This window comes from Meles meles, chromosome 17 (assembly GCF_922984935.1).
Source record: "Meles meles chromosome 17, mMelMel3.1 paternal haplotype, whole genome shotgun sequence".
NCBI lineage: Eukaryota > Metazoa > Chordata > Mammalia > Carnivora > Mustelidae > Meles > Meles meles.
Window position 1 is genome coordinate 12,086,080 of NC_060082.1, and position 12,130 is coordinate 12,098,209.

General features: G+C 39.6%; 1 protein-coding gene across 1 annotated transcript in view; it reads right to left on the reverse strand.

The window, feature by feature from the left end:
• The window catches only part of IARS2 (isoleucyl-tRNA synthetase 2, mitochondrial), a 56,727-nt gene that overhangs the window by 11,613 nt on the left and 32,984 nt on the right, over nt 1–12,130 (reverse strand). Inside the window, exons 13-15 of the mRNA XM_045982978.1 lie at nt 10,475–10,577; nt 9,755–9,848; nt 1,108–1,216 (exon numbers count right to left, since the gene is read on the reverse strand). Coding sequence (XP_045838934.1) covers nt 1,108–1,216; nt 9,755–9,848; nt 10,475–10,577 — 306 coding nt within the window. The remainder of the gene's footprint in view (nt 1–1,107; nt 1,217–9,754; nt 9,849–10,474; nt 10,578–12,130) is intronic.

A 12,130-nucleotide genomic window follows, 5' to 3' on the forward strand; every position in this document is an offset into this window, starting at 1 on the left:
TGTATTGTTATCTCCTTTGTCTCTCTCTCTTTTACTTCAAACTCTTACTATCTCATGAAACAAGACTGAGCTACTACAGGAGGTGTTTTCTATCCAGGCACACCTTGGAGATAAGGCACCTTTGGCTCCAGACCACTGCAATAAAGCAACTCAAACGCATTTTTTGGTTTCCAGTGCACACGAAAGTTCTGTCTACACTATACTGCATCTATTGAGTGTAACAGCTTTAGGTCTAAACGAAGAATCTACATACCGTAATTCAGAAATACTTTATTGCTAACGAAAATGCTAACTATCACCTGAGCCTTCGGCAAGCTGTCATCTTTCTGCTGGGGAAGGCTGATGGCTGCTGACCATATAGGGCAGAGGGTGCTGCCAGTGGGGGGTGACTGTGGCAACTGTTTTTATTTATTTATTTTTTAGATTTTATTTGAGAGAGTGAGCACAAGAGAGAGCACATGCAAGGGAAGGGGCAGAGGAAGTGGGAGAAGCAGGCTCCTTGCTGAACAGGGAGCCCAGCTCGGGGCTTGATCCCAGAACACTGGGATCAGGGCCTGAGCCAAAGGCTGATGTTTCACTGACTGAGCCCCCCAGACGCCCTGTGGCAATTTCTTAAGACAACGACGAAGTCTGTCACAGTGACTGACTCAGCCTTTCGTGAACGATCTGCTGCACCACGTGGTACTTGCTAGCACTTTACCCAGGACAGAACTACGTTCAAACCTGGAGCCAACCCTCTCAAATCCTGCTGCTGCTTCACAAGCTAAGTTAACGTGATATTCTAAATCCTTTGTTGTCGTTCCAACAGTCTTCCCAGCCTCTTCACCGGGAGCGGATCCCGACACCACTTTCTCTATTCATCCACGAGACGTGGCCCCTCAACAGCGAAAGTCGGATCACAGGACTACGCAGCTCCGTCCCATCCCCAGGCTCCACTCTGGTCCTGGCTCTCTCGCTGTTCCCACCACATCTGCAGGCACTTCCTCCACGGAAGTCCTGAGCCTTCAATTTGGAAAAAAACGCAGGATCTGCGAAGCACAACCAAGCGAGTACCCGGCAGAAGTACTCAAAGTGTGGGAACCTGTTCAGCTCAGGTTTAATACTTACTTAAAAGGTGCTTTCTTCCTCGTTGCCACACTTGTTAATAAAGAAGACTGAAACCAACCGCCAAGCTGGTCTTTTCCTTCCAAGTACAAATCTGCTCTCTGGTCAGTACCTCAAAAATAAATATGAAAAAACACAGAAGTTAAAATCAACTAAAATTGGAAAATGAAAATAAATATGTATCAATGTATTAAAAATAATCACGTGATCCCTCGTGCCATGCTATTCCCGAGAGCAGACTGAATGAATGCATTCATTTGAGCTCTTATCCTCACTGCCCGTTTATTAAGATAAAGAGAGAAAATGGTGGAGTATGATCTAACCACAGGCAACTAAAACAGTACCTAAAGTGGGCAGTGATTAATAATAATTACCAGTATCAATATTTCCAGTTAAATCTTCTAAATGAAAATGAGCATCTAATAATTTTACAAGTGAAAATACTCTATGCGATACTTTGACGGATACATGTCCTTTATCCATTTGTCCAAACCCGTAACGTGTACAACAGCAACACTAAACCATAATGTAAAGTGTGGACTTTGGGGGGTTATGATGTGTGTCTGTAGGTTCATGTCTTGTTAACGAATGTGCCGCTCTGCTGGAGAGTGTGGACAGTGAGAGAGGCTGACTGTCTGTAGAAACAAGAGGAATGTGGAAAATCTCTATACCTTCCTCTTACTGCTGCTATAAATCTCAAACTGCTCTAAAAAAATCAAGTCTTTTCAAAAAGATACAGCGAAAGAAAAAAAAAAGTCAAATATATTGGGACATATGTATAAGCAAGCTTGAGAGCTACTTCTGCTTTCAACAATAAACCAGGGTTAATTCAAGAGTTCATAATCTGAGATAAAAGACCATTTGGCAAACATTGTTAAGTAAGTCATTTCAGTCAAGAATCATCAAGGGTGCTTAACCACTAGGTAAAAATTTGGTAAGAAAACAGGTATTTCCAGTCTTAAAGTATCTCCCTGCAAGATACTTTCTAACACAACAATTTCTACAGGGAGAAGGGGTGAGAAGTAACCACAAGAGCGAAAGAGAGAAAACAGGCTGACACCACCTCCAAGGGACCCAAGTTCAACATCACCAGTAAGTCGTCGTATGACTTCTGTTGGGACGTACTGAAAAGGACACAGTATCAGTTCTATGATATTCCTGCCCAAAATGCATAGTCTAAATCTCATCCTGAGGGATAAATGCAAAATGAGGGACCATCTACAAAACAGCCTATACACTCATGAATGTCAAGGACATGAAGGATAAGGAACAAAATGGGACTAAAGGGAGAGGACAACTAAATGCCATCAATGACCCTAGGCTGGCTCAAGCACCCTTTTAATTTTTTTCTCTTTTCCTATAAAGGACATTACTGGGTGAAAGCTGAATCAGATCTGGAGGGAACAGGATGGAATCAGGGTTAATTTCCTGATTTTGATTTTCATATTGGTTATACAAGAGACTGTTGAGTTTTAGGAAATATACACCAAAATATTTAGGGGAAAAGAGAGCATCGAGTCTGCAACTCACCCTTACACGGTACAGAAGAGTGTTTATATACACACACACGGGAAAAATATATGAAGTAAACGTAGTAAAATGCTAACTTTGGAAAATCTAGACGAAGGATATGTGCTACTTCTTCACTCTGTGACTTTTCAGAGTAAAATGTTTGTTTGTTTTTTAAGACTTGATTTATTTATTTAGAGAAAGAGAGAGTGTGTGTGAGTTGGGGGGAAGAGAAGAGAACCTCAAGCAGACTCCCTGCTGGGCAGAGTCCAATGCAGGGCTAGATCTCACAACCCTGAGATGGTGACCCAAGCTGAAACCAAGAGTCAGACACTTAATCTACTGAGCCACCCAGGCGCCCCAATTTTTTTTTTTAAAAGAACATGAGGTCTTTGGGAAAGATGATTTCCATATTTTAAATCTAAATTCACAACTCTAAGAAGCCCCCATAATCCCTTTGAGTTGTGAAGATTTGTCCTTAGGTCCTAGTATCAAGGATTCAGTGTAATTCTTATGTGAAAATGGGCATGTGGGTAGAAGCAGGAGACAAAATCAAAATAATTAAATCATGCCAGTTCAATTCATTCAACATTTCTGAGCACTTATTACCTGACAGGCACTGTACTTAAATACTAGGAAGCGGGGAATGTAAAGAAATCTGGTAGTGCCTTCTTGGAGCTGCTTACTAGTGGAACGGATTGTATGCTAAATAACTGTTTTGGGCGTCATCAAGGCAAAACTACAGCTCAGCCAGTCTGCGCAGCTAGGAAAGGCTAAGAGCATAACCAGACAAACGCATACAGGCAAGAAGAGCATGTCTTGGCCTCGACATCTGGAGCACTACATCTATTCCTACTCTTCCTCTCCTGATCTGTAACCATTAGTGACCCTACATCTTTATGATGCCAGAGCGCAAACCCTCCCACCCAGAATGCTCACTTCCTACTGGAGACCACATTTTGGATACGGCAACCATCAACGAGATGGTCAATAACAGAATGCTGGTGGAAATCTTCTCCTAAAATAAGTAGATAATGAAAGAGCAGAAAAATATCAGCAAACCCTCTTCATCTCTGAAAGATGCCTGCTTGCAGGCTCGGGAAACGATCACTCACAGCCCCCAGCCTGGGTCAGACTACAGAGCAGTCCTCTTGGCACAGCGGCTGCACCTAAGCCTTGATTAACACCTAAAACACAGGGGCTTTCGTCTCTAAAACCTCTGTCAGCCCTAAAATGTCCGAAAAGCTGGTTGGTGCCCAAGGCTTTACAGGAGTCAGGACAAAAGCAATCTCAGAATGGTGCAGGCGCTGTACTCAGACCCCCAGGTCCGAGTCCCGGCCATGGCACAGACCAGCTGTGGGGGCTCAACTGGACCTTCCATCGTTCCCACTTCTTCTTCACTAAAATGAGGACAACACCAAAATCTGTTTACCTTGTAAGGTTGTTACAGAGATTAAAGACGTAAGAGGATGTGCTTTGGACACAATAAACAATCAGTAAATGTTAATTATTACAGAGATCGTAAAGAGCACTGGTGTTTCCTGATGGCAAATGACAAAAGGAGTAATTTTTTCAAACCGTTCTTATATGAAACAATACTTGTGAAAATGTGATTAGTTATCCTAAACTGTTTTAAAAATATATAGTCTCTGATCCTGAGCTAGAAATATAGGTTGTCACACTCTAATAGAACAAGAGGACATCAGTCAATTAATAAGAGCACAAGGAAACAGCTAATACTTATCAAGGGTAAAGTCTCGATGTCTTTTCATTCTCATACACATATTGAATTGCTGAAACTGGGTAAGAAGCAAAATACCATCCTAGAAAAGGAGGTGTAGTCCCAGAAAATTTCTGCAAGCCAGAGCCCTTCAAGGTGGTGTGTGAAGCCACGGAAAAAGATGGAGTGGGTTGGGGCAAGGATTGGGAAGTGGGGGAGTTCGTGTGTAGCAAAGCTCTTGACAACAAATGAAAAAATTAAAGTGTGTGGGAACTTTCAAAACGAAGATAAGTCTAGTCTTGGATGGTAAGAAATAGCAAGAAAAGTCAAACTCACGTGCTGGAGTACTGTACATTCCAATGCTGGAATTACTGTACAACCGCACATAATGAAGTATTGGGACTATTTCCGATTTTACCAAGTTTATTTCTAATGATTTTTTCCTAACAAAAATGTATATTCTCACTTCAAGAAATTTATAAAACATTGAGAAGTTCAAAAAAGTAAAATCACATACATCCCACTACGTAGAGATAATCACTTTATTTCAGCATATTTCCTTCAAGTATTTTGTCTGGGCTCTTCAGCATTTCCATGGGTTTGTTAGCCTATCAAGATAATTTGCCTGCATCCCACTTTTTTTTTTTTTGTTTTCTGCACTTTTGAAATGTAACATGCTGGGATGCCTGGGTGGCTCAGTTGGTTAAGCGGCTGCCTTCAGCTCGGGTCATGATCCCAGCGTCCTGGGATCGAGTCCCACATCAGGCTCCTTGCTCAGCAGGGAGCCTGCTTCTCCCTCTGCCTCTGCCTGCCACTCTGTCTGCCTGTGCTCGCTCTCTCTGACAAATAAATAAACAAAATCTTTAAAAAAAAATGTAACATGCTCTCAGATAAAACCATACCCACAATGATTTTTCAAAAACATGACTGAATGGCTGCATATCATTCTGTCATTTGTACGTACATCACATGGCTTTAGTCATTTATCTACACATAGGACAATGAGCTACTGTGTCAGATCACGTACTGTTAGAAAACACACTGTAAAAAAAAAAACACTGTAATAAATCCTCACACACAATTCTTCATCCAGATCTGACTACCTCTATAGGAGAGATGCCTTCAAATAGAATTTTTTTTGGTTAAAGGATTGAAAACTACTCCAAAGCTCTTCAGACCTAATGCAAAAATCATTTCCAGTAAGTCTGCACCCCATTACATCCCAATAGCAGCGTACAAGAGGGAGGAATGGTGCTAATTATTTCTCTATTTTTAAATCTTTTATCCTATTTTTCCTGAATATATCTCTTTTTTTAAGTTTTATTTATTTAAATCATCTGTACCCCGCCAACATGGGGCTTGAACTTATGACTCCAAGATCAAGAGTCGTATGCTCCTCCAAGACTAAGCCAGCCACACTCCCCTGAACTTTTAGTAAAAGAAAAATCGGAACTTTCTTATGGAGGTAGAAATAAACTTGGGAGTTGTAAAACTCCAGGAAGAGCAGCAATTAACCATGTGGCAAAAAGTTAGTATTTCCATCACAGTAAATTTTTCTCTTAAGAAAATTATAAAAATTCTTATTTAGAGGGAATAATAAGCTGTTCAGAAAATAAACCTCTAAGATTAGGATTTAGGCATGGCAGTAAATAAAGAATAAGCCAATTATTTAAAAAACTATTAAAGCAAATCAGCAAAAATACTTGAGAAATCTGTAATTGTAGATTTGTTCAACTTAGCTTAATTGATAAATTTTGAGCAAGAGTATTGCATTTAAGAAGGCAGGTTTTAGAACCAGCACAAAACCATATTTGTCAAAACTGCTGCTTAACCAATGTAACATTTGAAAATAATTTAAACCAAAAATAATTTGTAAAAATGTTAAAATATAATTATTAATTTTTAAAATTAGGCTTTTTGAAAGCATTTTAGATGTTTTTAAAAGGGTGACCTTTTTAAACAAGTCATTTATAAATCTAAGTTGTAAATCTTAGTTTCTCTTTCAAAAAATAATCTTTTTTCTATTTGCTTCAAGTTATTTCTTCCTATTTAAAACAAAAACAAAAACAAAAACAAAAAAAAACCAGAGGGCCCCCGTGGGGCTCAGTCAAGTAGCAGCCAACTCTTGGTTTAGCTCAAGTCTTAATCTCAGGGGTCACGGGACAGAGCCCCAGGCCCGGCTCTGTGCTCAGTGGAGAGTCCACTTGGGATTCTGCCCTCTTCCTTTCACTCCCCTTCTGTACCTCCAACCCCCAGAATGTTCTCTCTCAAAGAAATACATAAATAAAACCTTAGAGAAAAACCATAAATGAAGTAGAATAAGTATTTTAAAACACCAATTACTTCACTAGGTGAATGGGTAAGTTATGGCTTATCCAAACAATGAGATACTACTCAGCACTACAAAGAAATGACCTATAAATCCAGAAAAAGACATGAAGGAACCATCAATGCATGTTATGAAGTAAAAGAAGCCAACCTGAAAAGCAACATACTATAGGACTTCAACTACGCAACGTTCCAAAAAAGGCACAACTTTGGAGCGTGAAAAGGTCAGTGGTTGCCAGGGGTTAGCAGGAAGAAGGGATGAACGTGGAGCAAATTTTTAGTGCAGTGAAACTATTCTGTGTGATGCTAGAATGTTAGATACACATCATGATGTATTTGTCAAACCCACGGAACACACAACCCCAGCAGTGAACTCTAACGTAAACGGTGGACTCTGGGTGACAGGGATTTGTCAGTGGGGGTCCCTCAGCAGTTACAGATGTGTGCACCTCTGTAGTGTGGGCTGGCAGTGGGGGAAGCAGAGTGTATGGGATTTCTGGTTCCCTCTAAAACTGTTCTAAAAAATAAAATCTGCTTAAAATTTTTGAAAAACATTAATTATTTTTAAATAACGGCAATAATTAATGCCTTTGGTAAATGTTAAAAGAATGTTCTTAGAAATGATTCATTTAAAAGTGCCATTTCCTTTCAGAAAGTTCCAGTTTCAGTTTAAGTACTATTGACCTTGAACTCACGATGAAACAGGTACGTGACCTGGTGTTAACATTCATATCTCTTTCACTGCTATAAAAATGGGTCAGCGAGAAGTAAAACCAGTTATGTATGCTATAATCACCAAATTCGTCTTGTTAAACATCAATAGGTATTGATGAAGACTGGTAGCTAAATTAAGCTCAAAGTCAAGTTGATTTTATTTTGCAACAGTAGAAATCTTTGGGAAATATGCAGACATTGAATCCTTTATTAGAATTAATACAAGCATTTGAGAATGAAAGTAAAATAACTCTTCTCAGCAAACCCTTTCTCTCTCCCTCTCCTTCTCTCTCTTCCTTTTAAGGAAAATCACCTTTCTTTCATGGCTTTTCAAACTATGAATTTACTTAGTATCTGGGTTCTTTCCCATTTCATTCTTTCTCCCTATTTTTGGCAATTTTTTATTGCAAAAGAACAAAAAAAGCTCAGAACAAAATGGGATAAAATAAAAGCTAATTAATCTCTTATTAACTGACTTCATAAGATTTTTGACTGACTGAGGGGAAGAAGAGCAGGAATAAGGTATCTCAGGAAAAAAAAGAAACTACAGTTTAAAATTGGACTTGTGTGCATTATTTTTAAAGGCAGTTTATGTTCTGGAAGCCTTCCCTGCAGGTAACATAATACCTGTTTAAATGACAAATCAGTTTTCTTTCTTTGAATTCGTTATCTAAATATGACAGAAAATAATGGTCTATTGCTTAGGTGCATTTTTACCATTCATTTCATTCAATGAAGTATTTCTGTCGCAGTCAAATATTTGGCTAAGAACATCACAAACTAGAAAGATTAGGACCAAACCCCATCGGTACCACTCACAGCAGCACAGAAGGGTTTTCATGAGTTTCCACGGAATTTCCCCAGCCAACGGCTCTAAGGGTAAAGCGTGCTCGCTGCATGGAGTAACGTGAAACTGCCCCAGAAATTATAGCACAACGGTACTTGTAGCAGCAAGGCTCACCAAGGCCAAAAAAGTGAATGCGCTCTGGAATATCAAAAACACTGTTCTGCAAAGGGTGTGCTCTTCTTGAAACTCAGGATGACAGATAAATAACTCTTCCTCCAATTTACGGCACTGCTTAACCTACCTACCCGATGTAGTGCTACTTGCTCCCATTTTCAATATAATTTCAGAAAATAAAGTACTTAAGCTTGCAGCTTTTTTCTCTTAGGGTAGGGAAAACTTACAAAATAATAATTCTGAAAATCATTAAATAAAAATTGCAAAAGATTTACTAATATGTAATTTTTATGTGTCTATTATGAATCACCATAGATATTTTAGCTGTAATACAGAGGAAACGTGAATTTATGTGGATTTTGCTTTTTCAAATTTCCTCAGCTATTAGAAAGGCCCAAATGAACTTATTTACCTTCTGGGAGTCATATATATGCCCTCTTAGTAGTGAGGCCCAGACCAGAAGTATACCTCAGGTAAGAGTTGGGACAATCCCTTTCAATCCCTTAATAACGGCCAACTACAGGCACAAGCTACTTCCCCACATTCTCTGGCTCCAGAAAGCAAGCAAGATCTTTTGGGCTGAAGTCGTTCCTTCGTGGCAGTATGAGGAAGTGTCTGATCCGCTCCCCCTTCCCTGCCACCTACCTCATCCCTGTCTTTAACCTCACAGTGACTTCGAGCTTTAGTCTTCGTTTTACCTGGTGTTCACTTGGCATCCTTAAGGATATCTTCTTAAGCATCTCAACACAACCTTGAATGTGCACCTGCCCCTACTTCTCCCTTCTAACTCCTGCCCAGCCTCTCCCTTCTCTTTATGCAGCGAGCCAAGAGTGTGCCCCAACTATGAGCAAGAATAAAATCAGTCAGCTTTCTGTGCAGAAGGGGTAAGAGTTGTGAAAGGGCAAGGCTGTGTAAGAAAAACAAGAACCAAAAACCAGGGTATGGGAGTTCTAGTCGGATTCTACTAAACTATGTGACCATCACCTAATTTGGCTCTAATTTAATTTCATTTCCTGTTCTGAAAAATGATAGGGGTCAGACTGCTTCAGTGATTTCTAAACCGTACAGAACTAGTGGCTTGGGATTGCCAAGTGAGTCAAGGAGAACGAGCTGGTTGAGGGGAGGAAGCAAAGTCCCATTTTTAATCTATCTTATATATTGTGGTTCTATGTGAAATTTCATTTGGAAAAACAGAAAAAGTTTAGAAATCATTGGATTAAATGATCTCCAAGAGCCCTTCCAGATCTAAAATTATACCATAGCAGGAGATTTTTTATTTTCTTCCCTGCTGCCCCCACCAAAAAAGGTTTTCTTCCAAATACCGAAAAAAATATTCCTAGATTATAAATTGCCTCTGAGTAACTTTCATGTATTTTCAAAACCACTTGACGGGTTTATAATCTATTATTTAAAATTACCTGGAAGAACATAAGACCATGAAGTTCCACTATCAAACCAGATGTCCAAAATATCCTGACCAGGTGCATATTCCAAAGCATCAGGACCACCCACCTAATAAGATCATGTGAAAACATTTTAATTATGCAAAGATCACAATATACACAATAAGGACCAAAAAAAGTCTTAAAGTAATCAAATGCTTACAAGCATTAAACTCACATTTTAAAATGAAACTTAAAACATTTCTATGTATTTTGCAATTCAGTACAACTGCCTCATCCGCATGTAAAGATGACTGTGGCCACTTAATGACATATTTACCAACACAGATATAAATTGTTTTCATTTCTTGAAATGATCTTCTAATTTGGATTTTTTCATGTGTGAAGCAATCAGTTACCTCAAATTCAGATCCTACAAAATCCTGACATACCAACATTAGGAACTACTCTTAGACTAACAACTGTATCTGCTTAGTCAACTAAATCAGTTAAAATCAATCTGGGCCTCAATAAGATAACGAATAACCCTTGCACTTTACTGCCATATGAAATACCAAACTTCTACGGTTAAACAAAAACATCTACTCTCAAACTGCACTGGCTCCTAATTCACAGGGAATGAATTTATTAACTTTACACAATGACAGAACAACTTCTTAACTCCCAAGAATCCCTCATGTTGTCATTAAGTCATGTAGTGCACACAGAGGCTGTTAAATACACACGGAAATTTACCTGAGATAAGACTTCTTCAGGAAGAAGTTGCTCAGGGGGAAGAGTCCACCAGACATCGCTGCCATGTTGTTCCACTAGTTTAATAATATGCTCAGTGGTCTGGCTATTTTAGGAGGGAAAAGGTAGAGTTGCTCCATGAACTACAGTGATTAATACCGAACATTTAAAATTAAGAAACTGCTAAAATCGGGCGCCTGGGTGGCTCAGCGGGTTGGGCCTCTGCCTTCAGCTCGGGTCGTGGTCTCAGGGTCCTGGAATCAAGCCTGGCATCAGGCTTCTCTGCTCAGTGGGGAGCCTGCTTCCCCCTCTCTCTGCCTGCCTCTCTGCCTACTTGTGATCTCTCTGTGTCAAATAAATAAATAAAATCTTAAAAAAAAAAAAGAAACTGCTAAAAAAAAAAAAAAGAAAGAGAATAATTATTTTCCCGTATCAGCAGAATATTTTTTCCTATCTTTTCGTCCAAACTTTAGTGGTATTATCTTCAATTACTTGTTTACTTGGCTACGGCTGTCATCTTAAATTCAATATAAATAAAATCAAACTGATCACATGTACCCTTTAAAATAAAAAAGACTTCTTCTGATATCCCTGTTTTAGTTACTGGTTTCCCTATTTCTATCAATCCATTTCCTCACCAGGGATGTATATTCAAAATCTCCTACTTCTCTTCCGCCTCCCTCCAGTGTCCGCTCAAATTAAGACCCTGCATCTGTCAATCCTACCTTTGAAATATTACTCAAGTTTGCTCTTTGTTCTGTTCGGATACACTATTAGTCAAACCTCATTGTCTCAATACTAGATTGATGCAGTGGTCTGACTTTTCCTCTATTCTCATCTTTTTAATTAATTTTTTTTTAAAAAGATTTGAGAGAGAAAAAGAGGGAGGGCACACGCTCATGGGGGACAGGGGCAGAGAGAGAAGGAAAAAGGGTCCCAAGCAGACTCCTCACTGAACTCGGGAGCCCCCAGCAGGGCTTGATCTCAAGACCCTGAGATCACGACCACAGCCGAAATCGAGAGTCGGATGCCTGACTGCACCACCCAGGTGCCCCTCAACTCTTTAATTTAAACCACACGTCTTTGATAGGATTGTATTCCTAAAACTGCTTCTTTCACACCAATCCCCTTTCTAAAACTTCCTGCGCTTACAGGACTAAGTCCAAACTCACCTGCATGAGAGGCAAGACCACACTAGAGCGTGGACTTTGACAACGGATATCCAAGCCTATATCCTGACCCTGCCACTTTCCTCAAGTACGACTATGCACAAATACTAAAACTTCACGTACAACCATGCCCAAGTACAAAGACGTCTCTAAGTCTTGGTTGTGAACTCTGTTAAGGAAAATTCACTTGCTCAAAAATATTTACTGGGAACCTTCAATATCTTAGCATTGTTCTAGGAAGTGGAAGCGCAGCAGCTGACGAGGCGGCTAAGACTCCTGCACTCACGGAGCTTACGCTGTAGCAATCCGAGACTCTTCCCTCAGAATGCCTGTCAGCTAAGTGAGATGAGCCACGAAAATCAGCGTGTGCCCAATGCACTGTAAAAAGCCAATTAATACACATCAAATGAATACTGAAATTGACCATATCTTTGGGAAGATACACAACTATAAATTATTTAAAAATTAAAATCAGGGAAATTTTATACTA